This window comes from Trichosurus vulpecula, chromosome 3, assembly GCF_011100635.1.
Source record: "Trichosurus vulpecula isolate mTriVul1 chromosome 3, mTriVul1.pri, whole genome shotgun sequence".
Taxonomy (NCBI): Eukaryota; Metazoa; Chordata; class Mammalia; order Diprotodontia; family Phalangeridae; genus Trichosurus; species Trichosurus vulpecula.
Genome location: NC_050575.1, coordinates 179108012 through 179128058, shown reverse-complemented (window position 1 = coordinate 179128058; position 20047 = coordinate 179108012). Strand labels below are relative to the sequence as shown.

General features: G+C 41.9%; 1 protein-coding gene across 2 annotated transcripts in view; it reads left to right on the top strand.

The window, feature by feature from the left end:
* Nucleotides 1-14681, top strand: part of RTEL1 (regulator of telomere elongation helicase 1) — a 94681-nt gene extending 80000 nt beyond the window's left edge. Inside the window, exons 30-35 of one of the 2 annotated variants that reach the window (XM_036750451.1) lie at nucleotides 5514-5630; nucleotides 7506-7751; nucleotides 8372-8560; nucleotides 9102-9278; nucleotides 12339-12442; nucleotides 13136-14681. In XM_036750451.1, the coding sequence (XP_036606346.1) occupies nucleotides 5514-5630; nucleotides 7506-7751; nucleotides 8372-8560; nucleotides 9102-9278; nucleotides 12339-12442; nucleotides 13136-13216 (914 nt within the window). In that variant the 3' untranslated portion in view covers nucleotides 13217-14681. The remainder of the gene's footprint in view (nucleotides 1-5513; nucleotides 5631-7505; nucleotides 7752-8371; nucleotides 8561-9101; nucleotides 9279-12338; nucleotides 12443-13135) is intronic. The other variant, XM_036750453.1, reaches the window with a different exon arrangement.
* Nucleotides 14682-20047: the final 5366 nt, after the last annotated feature.

Genomic DNA, 20047 nt, shown 5'->3' with positions numbered 1-20047 from the left:
TCCGAGGTGGGATTCAAACCTAGGCCTTCATAATTTTCTGATTGATGGTTCCTTGCCTCTCCTCTGGGCCCAGTTCCCTGACTGTTCCCTACATTGGCCTCTGTTTTCTCATTTGTAAAGGGAGGGGGATGGACTAGATAATTCCTTAGGGACCCGTCCAGCAAGGATGTTGTGTGAACTTCTGTGCTTATCAGTGGCTCTCACTTTCTGGAGTCTGCAGATAAAGGATCCTCAGCCTCCTGTGACTTTCCCCTTTAATGTTCCTTCCCTTATTCTGATTTGGGAAGATGATGGTCTCTTTGCTGTTTTTAAAGTTGGAGAAGTTTATGCCTCTTTTTTGTCTGTGACAGTTACTCACTGTCCTGTTTAAGGGAAATGTATGTAGGGAGCACCAATTGGCCATGCTTCCTGCTTGGAAGTGTGATAGGCTCACAAGTGTTTGAGGTCACCCTGGAGGTGTAGGATAAATAAGCCTTGGCAGTAGATTAGATGAGGGAGGGAGAAGGAGGAGCAGATTAAGCAGCAAATGGTATAAAGTGCACTAGCCCCACTGCCTTAAACAAGGGTGGAGATGGGGTGGGAGTTGGCGACGTAAGTCAGCTTCCTCACAGCCCTGGAACTCTGGAGCATATATTTACTACACTAGGTAAGACTGATGGTCCACCCAACCCCAAGAGGGATCCCATGGAAGGACATAGGTATCATCTTTGAAGTTAGCAATTTGTTATGATAGCTACCTCTGGCTCTTTTTCAGTCTGGTTCTGAGATTTCATCAGTGTTAACTCTCTATGAGGAAATTCTTACCAGTACAAACAAATCTGACAACTCTTTGATAACTTAAGAGTCTTAGACGGTTCAGTGCCTGGAACACTGAAAGTTAATTAAGTCACTTGCCCAGGCTCACACAACCAGTTTGTGTCTTAGGCAAGACCTAAACCCAGGTCACCCTGCCTCTGAGGCCAGCTCTATCCACCATGTGCTGCCTTCTCTGTTCATGAATCTGTCCAATATCTAATCATTCTAGTTCTTCTCTGAATTACCCCTTTTTAAAGTTTAGTGACCAAAACTGCCAATGAAATTTCAGGTGTAACTTTAGCAGAGTTTTTCCTTGGAAGGGGAAGATGGTGATTTCTGATTTGATTCAAAGACCCATCTTGAAGTTGCCCAAACTCCTTGTTGGGGCCTTAACAGTATGTTGTCAGGGCAGCATTCTTACAGAACTGTATACGGTGATGCTATTTCCTACTCAGCAAAAACACTAACAATTATCACTCACAGAATCAAGTCTTCCAGCTGCAAATTCCACCCTCTCTCCACTGTTCTGCGCCAGCCTTTCCAGGTTCCCCTTTTACCTTTCTGAACAATCAGATTTGTTCGCCTATTCTGGATCATCATCATCATTCATGTCCAGCTTTTTAACCATGATTGTCCCCAAAGGGCTCGTCTTGGACCCTCTTCTCTTCAGCATGATATGACTCTGAAGTCAGAAGATCTTGGTTCAAAGGCTATCTCTATTGAGGTAAAGTCATATACCCTCTATGGGCCTCAGATCCTTTCAGTTCTGGATCCCTCTGGCCCACTGTCTTAGCAAGCTCATCAGCTCTCCTGAGCACCTTTATCTCTGTGGAGAGAACTCCCAAATCAGTACTTCTAAACAGTATTCTTACATCAACAGCTTTCCACCTGGACATGCCATCTCAAGCCCAACATGTCCAAATCAGGTGTTGTCTTCTTCCCCACTGCAGCCTGCCTCTCTGGGATCACTGCACCTTACTCCCTTTTGTGTCCTTTGCCTTCTAACTAACTTTTCCTGCTTGTTTCCTTGACCTTCCTTACATAAACATTCCTTCCCCTGCCTCTCTGTTACTGCACAAGCCATGTCTGAACTGCTTTCTGTCATTACAGCTGCCTCCCAACATCTCTCTACACATTATCTTCCCAAGCTCCTTAAGCAGAGATGCTTTTTAGGGAATGTTTGTGGAGTTGACTCTGAGAGCTTCATTTACCAAGCAAGGTTCTCCAGATTTCAGTTCTGGTGTTCTTTCTACCACAGCATGCATACGTTCACAGGCCCTCATTTTAACGTGTGGTACAGATTTTTTTTTATCCCAAATGTATTTTTTCTATGTGAAATTCGCCAGCCATTTCTCAACCCTCCCTCACAGATTTGGTAATTTTTTTTTGTTACTTTTTGCCATTACAGCTAGGTCTCAGTGCAAGTAATGAATCTCCCCCCATCTACGGTTCCAGAGACTCGATTTCTTTAGTAGCCTTTGGTGTGGAACCTCATTAGGGGCTTTTCTTGAAAGACTACCCGTACATTGACAACATTTACTAGTTCTCTTTTACCAAGTACCTGTTAACTTCCTCTGAAGCTTTCTAGTAAATATCAAACATGGTTTTCCCAAGCAGAAATCATTTGTTTTTTTACATCAACATTCATTCTATAGACAGGAAGGCATGGCACAGCTTATGGTCATTGTCTTCTTCCCACCCCCCCCACTCCCCTTCATCCCTTCTCCCAGAAGAGCTGCCCTAGAACCCATCAGGCCCACTCCACTCCTCACATGGCTCAGGTGAGGTGAAAGGCACTGACTCTGTGCTTTCCAATGAGAGGGAGGAGCCCTGGGCTTCCTGGTGTTCACCAGGCTTTACCATCTGCTTTGCCTCCATGTCTGGCAGACTCCTGCACTGACATCTGACCAGCTGATGCCCCCTCAGGCCTTCAGTGCCATTTCTTCTGCTGAACTGTCTGGGTTTTGTCTCCCATACTAGACTGTTAGCCTCCTAGAGAGCAGGGGCTGTTATGCCTTTTCTCTTTGTATCTCCAGTGCTTAGGACAGTGTTTGGCACATCATGGTGTTGTTGTTGAGTCATTTTCAGTCATTTCCACTCTTCATGACCCCATTTGGGCTTTTCTTGGTAAAGATACTGTAATGATTTGCCATTTCCTTCTCTAGCTTTTTACAGATGAAGAACTGAGACAAGCAGGGTTAAGTGCCTTGTCCAGGGTCACACAGCAGTAAGTTATCTGAGGCTGGATTTAAACTCATGAGGATGAGTCTTCCTGATGCTAAGCCCAGTGCTCTATCCATTGTGCCACCTAGCTGCCCCTGGCACATTGTGTTCAACAACTACTCTTCATTTCCATATAATATGCCCCCCCCCTTCCTCTGCCCAGAGAACCATTTTTTGTTACAAATAATAAAATACAAAGAAGAAGGAAAGACAGTTCTGTAAAATTAACTATAAAGCATCACATGATTGACGGGATATGCAGTATTCCATACCCATGGTTCCTTGCCTCTAACGAAGGAAGGGAAGCCTGTATGTTCTTGCCATTTATTCAGATTCAAGTTTGGTCATTTTAGTCGATACAGTGTTCTGTCTTGAGAGTGTTTTTGTTTTTGTTCATTTCGTTTACATTGTTACAGTCATCTGTATTGTTTTCCCAGTTTTACTTCGCTACATAAGTTCATATAAGTCTTACGCTTTTCTGAATTACTCATATTCCATCTTTTTTTTGGAGGGGGGAAGGCAGGGCAGTTGGGGTTAAGTGACTTGCCCAAGGTCACACAACTAGTAATTGTGTCAGGTGTCTGAGGCCGAATTTGAACTCAGGTCCTCCTGACTCCAGGGCCGGTGCTCTACTCACTGCATCACCTAGGTGCCCCTCCATCATTTCTTAAGGCACAATAATATTCCATTACCTCTACATCCATGTGCCACAGTTTGTTTAGCCATTCCCCAGTCCGTGGACATCTTCATTTCCTGTACTGGTATAAAAAGTGCTTCTAGGAATATTTTGGTGTATATACAACATTTTCATATTTTCTACCAACTGGTACAGTATTGAGACAAGGCTTACTAATCCACAATGCCCTGTATTCCTGCCCCTTTGGAGTACTTCCCCCTCTGACCCGTGCTTGTCTTCTTCTGCACCTCTTCTCTTTTGTAGTGATATAGTACCTTCCACTCTCCAGACCATTGCAAAGAATGGATCACCCAGTGTGATCAGTAGGCCCCCAGTTTCAATCTTAATTTAGAATTAATTTAGATCCTGGTTATCTTTCCACAGTTATCTCTTCTACTTGGCTCATATCGTCCCAAGTATTGGAATACCTTCTCCCTAGTACCCTCAATCATTTCATTTTAGGGGACAGTTTTGAAATAGGCATCTTCCTAATAATGTCCTAAATGAAGACATTTTGAAAGAATTCTCTGTTTGTCAGCCACCTCTTCCTCCTCTTCTCCCAAAAGCCCCGCCTTGGCCCCACCATCCTTAAGCTATCCTATATTTTTAAGACCCTTTTTATTGGCTTTAGAGTCCCCTACCAGATATTTCTCAAAGTCCTTTCTGATTTTACACCTGTCCTGCCTCCTTTGTGGATTTCCCTTTTCTCCTTATTTGAACTTTCTTTCCATTTCTTTCAAAGATACCTTTTTTTTTCCTTTTTTCTATAGTAACCACTTGGACTCTGCCAGTTAAACAGGCTTCTTTTAAAGGCTGGTCTTTCCTTGAACTATTAATTATCTCATTGGGTGTTGGGGGTTTAGAGTTAAAAAGCACTTATATTTTGGTTAGACATTCTGCTATTGGGAATACCATCCCTGCTAAGGCTCCCCTGAGGGAGTGTCCATATGTCACTGAATTTTGTTAAGTGTTCCTCCTCTGATGTTCCCAAGGACTGGACAAATGATCACAGCTGCAACTGGGAGAAGTGCCTTAATGGCCTTAGTTCTTTGAAAATAAATACAGATTGTAATGTCAGTGAGCCCAAGAATGAGACTTACCACATCAAGCCTAGCTAAGAGTTTGGGATAAGGGTGAGAGGCATTTAAAGAGCCACAGTAAAACCCTTGGTGGAAGGAGGCTTGGGGTTGGGAGGCATGGATTTCCTACCTGGAATCCAGGCCTTGAATATTAAAATCAAGGGATCATCAATTCCCTTCTCCATACACATTTCGCAGAGGCTGGTTGGGGGCAAATAAAAAGAAGATTCCATTTTGTTTAACAGAGAAAACTAAGAACCTGCTTCTTCAGGAGATGGTACAGACTGAAAATTCAATAAAACAAATTCAAGAGGGATTTTGATCAGCTCCTGGAGAGAGCTCAGTCATGGGTCATGAAGAAAAGCTGGTGGCACTTAGGGCAAGCCTTTTAAAGACAAAGGCTTGGCTGGGAACTCTCATGCCATCTCCCAGATGTCTGCTGGTACCTCTGTCAACTCCGCTTTGCAGAGGTCAAAGGCTCCTAGAGAAAGCCAAACCTTCTCTTTTCCCTGTTGCTTTAATTAGGAGTGGGTGCGCTCCATCATATTTGTATGTTCCCTTGCCCAACCAAATGAGTTTTATTTAGCAGTATCTTCAGCATGTTCGGTCCCAAGGTGGACCCTGTTCAGTGGTGATATAGAAGTGGAAGAAGATATGACTTTACATGATTGACTATGCTTTTCCTGATGTTCCGTAGGTAGAAGATCCACAATTGTTTTCACACATGGTTTTCTTTACAGAAACAAAGCAAAATAAGATGAAAGTAACCTTTTCGGAGGGTGTGGCCCAACAGCTGAACTCAGACATTCATCTGAACCAGGGCGGAACCCACCTGGTATCTGAGATCACCACCCAAGGTACCCTGATGTTTATCTAGGCACCTTCCCATGAACTCCATCCTTGGTTCAACAGAGAAATGAGGAAATAGACACATTAGTGGCCAGACTCTTCAGAATGTTCAAAGCAAATCTTTCACTCTTTTACCTTTTAAATTCTTAATAGGAAAGAGAATGGTGCCAGTAATGGATATTTAGAAAGAATGTATGCTATATCCCTTTAGAAAAAAAATAAATCTATTTTTTATGACACTTTAGGCCTTAAAAGACTGTTTACAGAGGTTAAGATTCATTTTTTCTTTTATTACTATTATGAATTTGACAAATATGAACATTTCCTTGTATAAAGAACATAAACAGGATTGTTACTGTACAGTTTTTTTAAAGTATATACTAAATATTACTCAGGTGTTTCATTCACCTTCTTCTCTGAGTCCCTTTTGAACTTTCTTCTACTCTCCTATATATTTTTAAGATGTTTCATTGATGCTCTTTTTTGTCCTTTTTTTTTTTTTTGGTATCAGTATTCCCACACATTTTCCCTTGTAGCTCTCTCTCTGCTCACCTCCCTAAAATAAAAGCTTCTCCCTATAACAAGTTGAATAAAACAAGTCCATACGTGTCTCCAAATGTATTTCTCATTTGACTTCTCCAGTCCATCACCTCTGCCAAAAGGTGGGAAGTGTTATTCATTATCAGTCATCCAGAGTCATAATTGGTCATTGTATTTATTAGAGTTCTCTTTTGAAAAAATTATACTTTATTCAAATGTTCATTTTAAAAATTTTTGAGTTCCTAATTCTCTCCCTTCTTCCTGTCCCTCAACTATCCATTGAGAAGGCAAGCAATATTATCATGCAGTAATACTCCATTACGTTAAAAACCACACTTTGTTCATCCATTCACCATTTTGGGGGTATCTACTTTATCTCCAAGTTCTTCGCTACAAGAAAAAGTTATAAATATTTTTGGATGGATCCTTACCTTCTTTCTATGCTGTATCACTGGGTCAGAGGGTATACACGGTTGAATGACTTTTTGGGTCTAGTTCCGAATTCACTGAATGGTTTCTAGGATCACTTCACAGATCCCCCAACAAGTGTTCTTGTCCTCCTGCAGCCCTTCCAACAATCGTCATTTTCTATTTTTGTCATGTTTGCCATTGTAAGGGGTGTAAGGTAGAGCCTAAGAGTCATCTTAGGAATTTGGAGCATTTTTTCATATGGTTGTTAAAAGCTTATGTTTCTTTTGAGAACTGCCTATTCACATCCTTTGACTGTCTTGTATATACATATATACATATATATATGTACACACACACATACATACATATGCATCTTACATGTAAGGAATTTATTGTAAAGATTTTTTCCCAATTGTTTTCCTTTTAGTTCTAATTGCAGTAACTTTTAAAGTTTATATAATCACAATTTTCTTTATCACTTGTGATTTTCTTTATTCCCTGTTTGATCAAAGACTCTTTGCTTGTGATATGACCTTTGATATCTAGATGATGTATCCATTTGGTGCTTACTGGGTTGGAAGGTGTGATATGTTAGTCTAAACATAATTTCTGTCAAATTGTTTTGCAGTTTTTGTCAAATAGTGAGTCCTTACCCCAGTAGTAATATGAATCCTTAGGTTTATAAAGCATTCTTCTATATTTGATTGCTTCTGGCTCTTTTAAATCGGATTTTCTATTTGTCAGATTGAGGTGTTTTTTTTTTCATTTGAGCTAGTTCCTTGATCAGAAAACTTGATCGTGTGCCCATGTATACAGACCAGGGCAGTACTTTATCCTCCATGCTGCTTCCCCAGCCCACTCTGCCAGCTGCAGCTCAGAAGTTACCTATTTACAAAGAGAGTCTTTTTAATGTTGCCTTCCTTCTCTATTAGGAGAAAATCACCTAAGTATCTTGAGCAGCACAACCAAAGCGGAGCCAAAAGCCCCAGGGGAGAAGAAAGGACATGCCGCTATCGCAGCCTATCTTTCAGATGTCAAGAAATCCCTCGGTCCAAGCTGTTACAGCCAGTTCTCCTCAGCCCTCTCTGCTTATAAGAAAGATGATAACTATGAAGCAATGGTGTCTGTGATTGCTGCCCTTACCACTGAGAAACCTGAGGATTTGCCTCTTCTACAAAGTAAGTGTTGTATGCCATCTTGGCCTTGGGAACAGTCCTAAAAACCCAGTCTGGATAGACACAGCAACCTGTCTTCATAGACTTCTTGGTCTTGGCCAGCTGTTTATCTGCCTTTCTGCAAAGAGACATGAGGTCTACTAAAGAAAAGTTCTCTATTGGTCCCTATGACTGACCCCCTGAAATCAATAGGATAGTTTTCAGGAGCTCCCAGAAACGTAGTGGGAAACCTTAAAGCAAAACTAGGGAGAGATTCCAGCTCCAGAGATCCCAAGCCCTCTGCCTTTTTCTGGGCTATTATATAAAGGCCACGACTTCTTCCCAGTGCCACACTTAGCAACAAACTCTGTTCTTATCCCATTCACAGAGTTTTTTCTTTGCTTCTCTCAAGCTGGGGAGAGATGAGAAGTTCTCTGTTTTCAGAGGGCTCGACACTATATAGAGTGGGACAAATCTGTCAAGATACAACCAAGGCAACTCAGAGGCCAAGCTGCAAATTCTAATTCTGGCCCTTGGAGCAGCAGGTGACAGGATAAACCCCAGGATAAAGCAAGGGAGTGGGGGGGGGCGGGGAACAGGACCAGTTCTTCTCATTCCTGATGGCTTATCCTTCTGTTTATCAGAGTTCGCCATGTTTGTTCGCCCTCACCATAAGAAGCAGTTTCTCCAAATGTGTATGGACTTGACAGGGACATGCCCTAGAGAAGGGACACTGGTATCTCCCTGGAAGAGCCGCCCAGAAACCTCCAGCCTTGGCCCACAAGTAGAGGAAGAAACTGAAGTGCAGGCACTCGTGGCACAGTCCAAACCAGGTAGGACATGGGCTTCTTTCCCATTTCCACAAGTATCCCATGAACCTGGGCTCTCTTGTCTTCTCTAATCACCATGATCCCAGGACATCCAACTACAGGTTCTGTTTTAGTGTGATTATCTCATTTGCTTAAAAAAAATTGCTTGGTTTCTGTGAGATGAGGAAGATACTTTACTTTGTCTATAGAAAGATAGATGATTCAGTCAGAGACTCTGCCTCCTTCCCTCCTCTGTGACACACTTAGATCCTAAACATGAAGGGATCTGAGTCATTTTGGGATCTCTAGACTTTTCCCCAAGATCATGTTTGCTCTAGTTTCTTCCTGATAACTACACCCGGTGTTCCAGACTCAAATGATGTATATTATGGGGGTGGGAGGTGTGGGAGAAGCAAGGAAGGGAAGAATCTAGATAGTGCAATCAAGGTGGGAATGTTCTGGAAACAAGTGTAACAACTTAGGATATGCTATGACTTGAGTGTCTGAGAATACAACAGGGTGGGCTGTAGCTTGCCTTCTGTAACCAGGGGTCTCTGTCCCACAGACCTCTCTGAGCCTGAGAAATCCAGGAAAGTTCAAAGCAAAATCTCTTCCTTTTGCTGCAAACTAAGAAAATCAGAATCTCCAGAAACTAAATCTCCTGAAGGTGCCAGCCACCAGCCAACAAGCTTGGAGCCTGACCCAATCCCTGCTCTCCCTTCTAATGTTGAACTGGAATGGGGTGAGTGACAATCCTGAACGTTTTGTTGCATATAGCAATAGTGACGGGACCTGTAATTTCATTGGTATTGGGACTTTTCCAGATAAGGAAACTCCCTTTGTCAATGGAGGGCAGTACCTTCTTAGATTTCAGTTTACTGTCTTAGATTCTTCTGACTCCAACCAAATCAATCTAAAGCTGCCAACTTGAGGCTGATCTGGCTGAAAAGGACCCATCTCATCCCCCTTCTATGTAAGACACTGTGCTAGGTCCTATGTCGTCACCATCAGGCAGCCTGAGACAGAAGAAATGGGCCTGGATTCAAATTCCGCCTCTAGCTCTTACCACCTGTGTGAGCTTGGGCCAGTCAGTTTACCTCCTTGATTCTCCTCAGTTTCCTCATATGTAAATTGAGGGCGTTGGGTTTGATGGTCCCTGTGGTCGCTTCAAGCTCCAGATCTTTGGTCCTATATATAGGAGGTATAGTATAAGACAGGGAATGTTGGAGACAATGGCGCCATCTTATCTTCCCTGTGCTGAAAAGCTTCCTTAAATTTAGGTTGTCAGACCTGGAAAGGGACCTTAGAAAACATCACCTCAGCTCCCTCATCCTACAGGTAAGGATAGAGGCAGTCTTTAATGACAGAGCCAGGATTAGAATCCAGGTCTCTGCCACCATGATAATGTTTGTGTTGTCCAGCTGCAAAAGGACAGACGTAGTTGTCTTGATCTAGTCTCAGCTTAAAAACGTGTGTTTCAAGCTTTCAGAGGCATCTCTGGGCTGGACACAGACTTGAAGGTTGGAATCAAGTTTGAGAAGCACAGAAAAGGAAACAGAAATAAGGTGATGGTTTTCAGGAGAGATTTAGGGTTGAATGCCTTGTACCATTCCAGATCATCTCCATCCTTCAAGGCCCACATCAAATTCCACCTCCTTCCCGACACCTTGGTGACTGCATCCAATGCAGGGCTCCCCTTTTTCCAGCCATTCATAGCGCTTTCTGCTGGCACCACACATTTTGTCACTTGCTTGTATTTAATTTGGCTCGTATTAAAGAACTACTTTGTACTGAGCCTTGGGCTTATTTCATATTAAAATGAAAGGCACAGTTTTAACCTCTAAAGAGTGCCTATACTAATGTGAAGGCTTGGATAAGTGGGATATACGAGAGAATGGGATAAATGCAAACGAGAAGTACAAGCTGCTATGTATGGGAAATGTGAAAAGGCAGGGAGGACTGTTGGCTGGGAACATCAGGGGTACATTCTTGAGGGAGGCGGGAGCTGAGGAAGGGAGGGATTTAAGTCGGAGGAGAAGTACGGGACAAGGAAAGTCCATTTCAAGCGTGGAAGGATCCCATGAGCTCCCAAAGAGGTGGAGGAGGGGTAAATATGAACAGAGGGCAGTCAGGAACTTCTTTACCCAAAATATCAAGTCCTGGATGGGGAGTACTGTGTGAGAAGCCCAGAAAGCTAAATTGTAGGTCTCCATCTCTGCAGACAAAAGGCCACATGTCTCACTTCAACATTTAGCTCCTTAGAAAGATGTAAGCCACGTGCTAGTCTGCTACCCAGCAGACCTCCCAGACACACTCAGCTCCATGCACTGCAAACATGTGAATTAGATTAAGAGCGAGCAAAACTATTAGAGTTGAAAGATACTGGGGGAAAACTAGTAGTAGTTGACTTTAAGAGTATGGACAATACAAAATGATCCAACTTATGTTTCTTTCATTTTGTGGAAAGTGCTCTGATAATGGTGTTTATAGAAGTAGATGGAGGTGATTATTAGGATTTTACTTAACAGCTAAGTCAGATGCCTGCCACCATTTCAGTTCTATAAAAGTGGATAATGGTTCATTTTTTAGAACTAAAAATTAAACTCAAATCAATTGCTAATCAATTTAACTATGAATTCTGTGAACAATCTGAAAAATTGTCAGTGTTCAAATTAGAACCTTTCCCTCTCTCTCTCCCCCCCGTTCCTCCCCCCCCATATATATATCTCCCCCCTTCCTTCTCTCCCTCCCCGCCCCCCCCCCTCGCTCTCTCTCTCTCTCTATATATATATATATATATATATACATACATACATACATACATATATATTCCTTTTTCTTTTTTTTTGCAGGGGGGAAGGCAGGGCAATTGGGGTTAAGTGACTTGCCCAAGGTAACATAGTAAATGTGTCAAGTGTCTGAGGCTGGATTTGAACTCAGGTACTCCTGACTCCAGGGCCGGTGCTCTACTCACTGCGCCACCTAGTTGCCACATATATACATATATATTCTAATTTGAATATATATATATATATGTATATATAAAACATAGCTGTACATATATTAATTTTCTATTCTCAAAAATAGGATCAGTGTAACAACACTATGTATCCATATACCATTCAGTGAGAAATGAAAGTAAAATACAGTGTGCCTTTTGAGTGCAAAAAGGAAGAAAGGTAGGTTAGATCCATATTGTACATAGCCTTGAATGTCAAAGTAAAGAGTTTATTTTTTGGTGTTTAGTCATTTCAGTTGTATCCAACACTTCATGACTTCATTTGGAGTTTTCTTGGCAAAGACACTGGAATGATTTGCCATTTTCTTCTCCAGCTCATTTTATGGATGAGAAAACTGAGGCAAACAGGGTTAAGTGACTTGCCCAGGGTCACACAGCTAGTAAGTGTGAGGCTAGACTTGAACTTAGGAAGATGAGTCTTTCTGACTCCAGGCCTGGCACTCTATCCACCGTGCATCTAGCTGCCCAAAGAGTTTTATTCAGTAAGCTGTTTTGTGTTGCTTTCTAATTGCCACTGCCTATGAATTTCATGTCATTGGCAGTAGACAGAAGAGGCCAGGGTCATTCTTATTTCACCTCCAGTAGAAGCTAAGTATAGGGTGGGGCACTTGGAAATGGAACTGGCACTGTGGTGCATGTTTAGAACTACAGTGAGTACCGTATATGGCTTCATGGAGCTCCCCCTAGGAACCCTTTTAAGATCCCCCTGAGATGGCCACAGCTCTGGATGTCCAGCACAAATTTTTGTCCCTGTCTCTCCTCTCCACCCCAACCCTCTTTCAGAAGGTTTCCATTGTCCTGGTTGCAGTGCTGAGGATGTGGTGCCCTTTCAGTGCCATGCTTGTGACTTTCATTCCTGTAAGGCATGCTGGGAATGGCATTTCAAGGTTGGCTTAACTTCTTGTTTTTGTTCCTCCCACTCCTGTGTCTACAGAGTTACTCTGCAGGAGACAACAGTTCTGTCCCTCCTGTCAGGTTCATTATAGCAGCCACCCCAGGGCTCTCATTCCCCTGTGGGGGAACATTATCCCATAGTTCTCCCCCAGACATGGGCCTGGAGGCCTTTATCAATCTGTGTGCATTTTAAAGAATTGATTCCTGTTGTCTTTAGCACTATAGATTCACTTGTCAGGGCCAGGTTTCCACCAAACTGCTGAATTACTAGCTGTAGCCAGTACAGGACAGGTAGACGTTTTCTTTCCCTTCTCCCAGCCCCTCACTGATTTTTCAAGCTTAATTCTATTCTCTGTCTCTTTCTGGAATTGCCCCTTGTTACAGAATATGCTGCTTCCACTGTCTAGCCAGAAGCCTTCTAGAAACATGGTCTCAGAATCAATCACTAGATAGCCATTGTATTTGGAAGACTACCACGAGCCAGGGGTTTTCAGCAGCTAAAGGTAGAAGATACAGATAGAACAAAGAATAAGGAAGTAATCTCTGGGATGCTCAGGGAGGTTCTAAGGGATATAGGTGGAACCAATATTTGACTGTTTCTTAACCCAGCTGTTTGTCCTCCCTCCTGGCAGATGGGCTATAATGGATCCTCTTGAACTACCTAACTTTTCCTCTTGCCTCTCCAGACCACTAAGAAATGTCCAGAGTGTGGAGCCATTGCCAAGAAGAGATATCTCACCCAAGTATTCTTCTGGAAGAAAACCTAGTGATGAACTCAAATTTGCATCCTCTGTTGCCCGTGGTTGAGTCTTATGCACACGGTTAATTTGAGATATTCTTGATGAAGTTTACCCCTTGCATATCCTACCACCTAAGAAAGAAGTTTTGGCATGTCTAGCCCCATAATCCTGGCAAGGTTCCCACAGACAGGAGCTGGCTATTTCCCATTTTACCTTGTTTTGGGAACATGGCCAGAATGTCCTATTCATCTTGTTGCATCCAATGTACATCCTAGCCCTTGGACCAATAGATTTTCAGGCACTGCCATTACTGAGAAATGCCTAGGGAGCATCTCAGCATCTCATTCACAACACTCAGATCCTCCACTGTCCTTGATTGTAAATTTGAGTTGTCTAATTCTTAGTTCCTGGGTTCTACTCATATCCTACCCACTTTTCCTTGTAACCTTTTGTGTGGTTCTAGAGCGAATAACACATTCATGGAAAAATGGAGTTTCCAGTGTCTCTAGCCAATGGTGGCAGTCATTCCCCAGCTGAATCTTCCCAGGACAGTGTTCTTAGGAGCCTGTGATCTTTTATGTGAGAGCTACGTGCTGCCTCCCTCTTTCCAACCATGTAGTATGGGACCTTTAGGATCTGTGGCAACATCGTTATATACCCTGAGTCCTCTATATCCCAATTTCCAGTGGGGATCAGCATACTTTGGTATTCATGGTGGTGATAGGGAGGCGGGGAGAGGGAATCTAATGAATGTGTAAAGAACATTTTTATGCTTCAGTTTTTTTAAAGGTTTTTATTTATTGTGTAATTCCTAGATATTTTGTACATTTTGTAGTTATTTTAAATATAATTTCCTTTTCTGTTATTTCCTCCTGGATTTTGTAATTGCTACATGTTGCTGATGATTATTTGGACTTATTTTTTATTCTGCTACTTGACTGAAGCTATTGCCTCAGTATCTTTGATGACTCCCTTGGGTTTTCTAAGTAAACCGTTTTGAATGCAAATAGGGATAAATTTGCCTGAATAAGGAACATTTTGTAAATTATCAGGGAGAAGGAAACCTTTTTTGCTTATCCTCAGACAACTTGTCAGAGGTATTATGCATTCTCCATCAATTTTCCACACCATCTAAGTCTCATTTCCTAGCTCTTCTGTCGCTGTATCTGTCAGTGCTACATTGTATAATAATCAATGGAAAAAAAAGGAAGAAAAGTTGCTATTTATCTATCCTGAGATGGTAAACTGTTTCTGTAAATTAAGACTTTTTTAAAAAATCAGGTGAAAAAAACAAATCTTCTATAAATGAAACTTGTTGACTGCTGGGCCCAGGGACATACTAATTTCAGGGCAAGAGGTGGTCATGCTAGAGGTGAATTCCCAACAGTCAGCTCTGAAATGAAGCCCTTCTCTGCCTCTTTCAAGAAGTTTTACAGCTATTCTGTGCTCAGGCATCTGATTTGTTTTTCTAACACAGAAAGCAAGTTTGAAATAAATGGATAATTGTTTGGGATATATGCTTCCTGGAAAGCGGAGCTGTTACTGAGGAATAGTCAAATGCCATCTTAAGGGGCCAAAGAAAAGATTAGTCATAGGGCCTCAGAGACTGATTTACAAATGAGGAAATGGCCAGAGGGGTTATGATTTGCCTAATGCCACATACCAAGTTAAGATTCCAGTCCAAGTCCTCTGGTTCCAAATTCATTGTTCTTTCCCCAAGGTCAGTGGCTCCTGGAGACCAGAATTCTCTGTGTGCTCTCACCTCTGCCTGCCCAGCCTTTCCTCATATGTCTTCAAATATCAATGCCCCTTACTAAGAATTAACTGAAAAGGAATTACATCAAAATGAAACCAGTAGACTTTTAGGCCACATTACTGGGAAGAACTTGTCATTATGGAGCAAGATTCAAGGATGAATAAGGGAGGGAAGCAGTGGACCATACTTCCCTGTAGATGTTTGAAGACAGGAAATGTATTACCCCATCTCCCCCTTCCCCACCCCCAAAACTTTCCAGCCTAGGTTAGGGTTCAGTCCTCAGTATTGCTGGAGGATTGGAATTGATATCCTGTCATTGCCAGTTTGTTTTATTTTCTCAAGGGAAGAAGACTTGTAGAGATTAGAATTGTCCAGTCTACAATAAGAGACTGAGGCAGAGCTCTGAGCTGAAGGCACTTTACCAAATGGTTCATGGTCCTCTCTAATGAAGTGGACCTCAGATCTTCCTCACGATCTGAGATGCCCCCTTCTTCCAAGACCTTGTATTTATAGAGTTTGATACCCAAATATTCAAAAGAGGCATGGTAAAATACAGAATTTCATTGGTTGACATACGACACATAAGCCAAAATAAGCAACAATGATGTGTCAGCAGGGTTGTGAGTTGGGTGAAGCAAAGAATAGCTCTGTTGACCTAGGTGGTCACAAGATGGATAGGTTCCTCCTTGGGTTAGGCAGGAGGAGATGGTATAAGCTATACGTATGCTCCAATTTTCATTCCCTTCACACACAACTATGTTCTTTCCAAACTGGCCCACTCAATGTCTACCATACACAACATCAAATCCCTGGCTTTCTTCAAAGCAGAGTTCAGAGGTCACCTTTTACATGAGTTTTTCATGATCTCCCATTTTGCTAGTGTCTTCCCCAACTCCCATATTGGGGAGTGTGGGGGGACTTTCTGTACCATGCCTCCACCCATGCTTGGTTTGGTCACGGAATTTGAGCAAAACAGAATGGAGATATCTTTGTTAGCATTCTTGTGGTTGCACATGTGAGCTCCATAGCTGGTAAACAAATAATGAACATTATATTAAAGTTTGAGGCCTATTGTGGGGCCCTTCTATCAGAATCAGTATTTCTATGTAACTTACATAAAATAGGGATTTATACACTGCTTATTCTTATACCTATTATTAGATAACTGACTAAATATGTATTGCTAGATAAATATATTAAAATAATAACAATCATTACCCCTTATGGAATCATAATGAGGTGATTAATACTGATTAGAGTTTGAGTAGGGGTCCTCAATGTATCAACTTTCTCAGGCTCACCAGACCTTCTCACATGTCACAAATCAAAAAACTTATCTTTACAAGTACACAAAGATCCGATGTGAGAGAGACTGCTTCCTACTTCTTCCCAGCTCTGCCTGACAGTTGATGCTTGTAAAAAGAGAAACAACCTTGAAGAGAAAGGAGATGGGGAGGGAAAGGAAAGGAAATAATAGGAGATAGGGTGTGAAATGAAAATTGGTGCCAGATTGTGGAGGGCCTTGAATGACAGGGAAAGTAATAGGTGATAAGGATAGAAGATTTTAGAAAACAAGAATAGCGTGTCGAGATCTCGGCATATGGAAGATTAGCTTGGCAATGGTATGTAGTATATGTGTTGGAGTGGAAACTGGATGACCTGTATTAAAGTGCTAGAAGTGCTTATGGAGAGGAGAGATGTAGATGTTGCAGAAATGGGCTTGCTGACAATTTTAAAATGAGAGGTGAAGGTGAAGAGCCTATAGGAAATGAGTGGAAAAGGGGAATTGGTGTTGTTGAAAGATCAGCCTACTTTTCCAGGTTTATTCGATTTTCATTCCCTTCACACACAACTATGTTCTTTCCAAACTGGCCCACTCAATGTCTACCATACACAACATCAAATCCCTGGCTTTCTTCAAAGCAGAGTTCAGAGGTCACCTTTTACATGAGTTTTTCATGATCTCCCATTTTGCTAGTGTCTTCCCCAACTCCCAAATTACTTTGTATTTTTTTTTTTGCTATATTACAAGTATACATGTAATGTTTCCCCCTAATAGAATGTAAATTTCTTGAGGGCAGGATTTTAGTTTTATACCAGAATTCCCTGAGCCAGCACAGTGCGTAATACATAATAGATACTTGATAGCTGCTTCTGAAAAGTTAAAAAACAAAACCCAGCATTTTCAGACTTCGGAGAATGGATGAATAATGCCACAAAAAGTGAAGCTGAATGGAGGAGCAGATTTAGGAGAAAGATTAGTTAAGTTCATTGTAGAACATTTAAGTGAACAGGCAGAGAGAGCTGTAGGTAGGACTGGTCCTCAGAAGAGAAGGGGTCAGGGGCAGCTAGGTGGTGCAGTGAGTAGAGCATCGGCCCTGGAGGCCCTTTAAACTCAGGAGGACCTGAGTTTAAATTCGGCCTCAGATACTTGACATACTTAGTAGCAGTGTGGCCTTGGGCAAGTCACTTAACCCCAATTGCCCTGCCTTCTTCCCTAAAAAAAAAAAAAGAGAAGGGGTCCGACCTGTGGTTGGAGATATGTGAGTAATATGCATCAATGAGAATTGAGATTGTCAAGGAAGAATCCAGAGGAAGGACAGCACCTTAGGGAGCACCCACCTTATGGATTGAGAAAAGCATAGAGAGCCAGTGAAGACCCACCATCAGAATTCTCCACTATGAAAAAGAGAGTCTCTGTCAGGAGTGAGTAGTCAAGCAGAGAAGTCAAGGAAGATAAAAGGGGGAGGAGGGAGGCCTTTGAATTGAGTGAATTGGTCACTGGTGATTTTTGAGAGCAATGGAGGTGAAAGCCAGATGACAAAGGATTTCAATTCCTTCTAGGAGAAGAACTGGTGGGTGGTGAGGAAGTAGAAGTTTTGGGGCCTTAAAGGTCATTTTAGAGGAAAATTTCCCATTTTCCTTATTTTACAGAGGATAAAGCAGGCTTGAAAAACCTAGAAGAAATGAAGCAAGAGCTAAAAAGTTAAATGCTCTTGAAGAAAGAACTGGAAGGAGAATAAATAACTTAGACCTACTGAAGAAATGAAATCCTTAAAAACTGGAATAGATGAAAGAAATCAATGACAGAAAGAAATATGCGAACAAAATCAAAAGATTTTTTAAAAAAGAATGAAATCTGATATCACAAACAAGTGGCTTAGGTCAAGAAGAGAAGATATAAAAATTATTGGACTCCCTCAAAAGCCACAATAAGGAAAGAAAAAACCTGGATGCTAAATTCAGTAAGTCATAAATAAAAATTGCCCAGATATATTAGAACCAGAGGGCATAGTGGTCACCAATCACTTCCTGAAATGAAGTCCCAGGAATGTCATAGCCAAAATCCAGAACTCTTACATCAAATAAATAATACAAGCATCCAGCAGGAAGTAGTTTTAAATACCAAGTGACCAGTCAGGATCACAGAAGAACAGGCAACTTCTATCACAAATGAGAGGAGATCTTAGAATATAATATTCTAAAAAGTAAGTGATAGACTTAACCTTACAAAGCTGAGTATAATCTTACAAGAGGGAAATTGATCTTTAATGGGATAGAAGATATTCAAGCATTTCTGATGAAAACATCAGAGCTGAGTATGAGTCAATAGATAGGTAAATTTGTAAGGAACTGTATAAAGTGGTGCTAACATTCTAATAGGCGAGAAGTCTCCTTTCAGATCCTTAAGGTCTTCAAAGGAAATGGAGTTATATAGGACAAATAGAGGCTGGGGATGGATTAGGTTTTAGAAGGTTTGAAGCGGGGAAAGAAAAGGGAGGATAAAGGGAATACACAAATGTAGAGAAGGAAGGTGGGGCAGAACTTGAAAAAATGTCATTTCTCAAAATTAAGATTGTGAAAAGAATATGCAAACAGGAAGGAGGAGTTGGCATCTGATGAATCTTACTCTTAAGATGAAGGAGGGTTGAATGCATATGAGTTTATCAAACTTAGGGAAAAAGCTGGATTAGGGCCAGGGATGGGAATTAGGAGGAAGGATCATATCAGAGAAGAAATAAGTACAAGCAAAAAAACATTTCCTGATCTTGAAAGGTAGTAAAGGGGTGGGGTGAGGGGGTGTGGAAGAACTAGAAACAAGAGGGATCTCTTGGGTCTCCAACAATTGGGAATAGGCTGAGCAAGTCGTGGTATGTGAACGCAATGGAAATCATTGAGCAGTAATCAGTAACAAGAAATGGACTTTTTCAGACACGACACACTAGCTGTGTGACCTTGGGCAAGTCACTTAACCCCAATTGCCCTGCCTTCCCCCCTCACAAAAAAAAAGTATGAACTGACTCAGGGGGACTTGAACATAATCAGAACTTAAAACTTTTATCAGCACAATGACTGAGCATGTCACCAGAGGACCTATGATGAAGTATGTCCCCCATTTCCTGTTAGAGAAGTGATGTACACAAAGTACAGACATAATTTTGGATAGTGCCCCTGTAGATTCCTTTTGTTTGATCACCATTATTTGTTACAAGTAGTTTCGGGTTTTTTTTTTTGGAGGGGGTGGACCAAGGGGTAGATGAAGGTAACAAAAATCACTTTTTAAAAAAGTACAACTGAAACATTTTTTAAATGCACAGGAGAGAAGAGAACAAAAAGAAGCACTGACCAACAGGGCAGTTTGAAAATAACCCGTAGAATTTATCATACGTTTTTTTTAAAAAAACCAAACGATAGGAAATGGAGATTCAGGCTTTCGTAGAAATTGCTTTTTTCTGCTGTGTATGGAAATGCGCTAGCACTCCTGGATCTGGCTGTACCTTTGCTTCCCATCATCTACCCTCCAAAAAAGTTTTTTTTTTTTTTTCAATTTGAGGCAAGTTAGTTTCTCACCGCGCAGTTGGAGCTCAGTTCTTTCTCTGATGGGGTAGGAGAACAGATACTTCGCTGCTCGGCCCCGCTCCTTCCCCAGAGACAAGAGGAGGTTAGGTTAGTTTAGCGGAAAGGATCCCGGTTACGAAGTCTTGGGGGAGCGGAGGTTGAGGAGGAGGGCTTTTCCTAGGCTGGAGGTACTACGGGGAGGGGCAGTTGTTAGGCCGAAGCCGGGGGTCCCGCCCCGTTTGCCTCCGCCCTCCCCCTCCCCC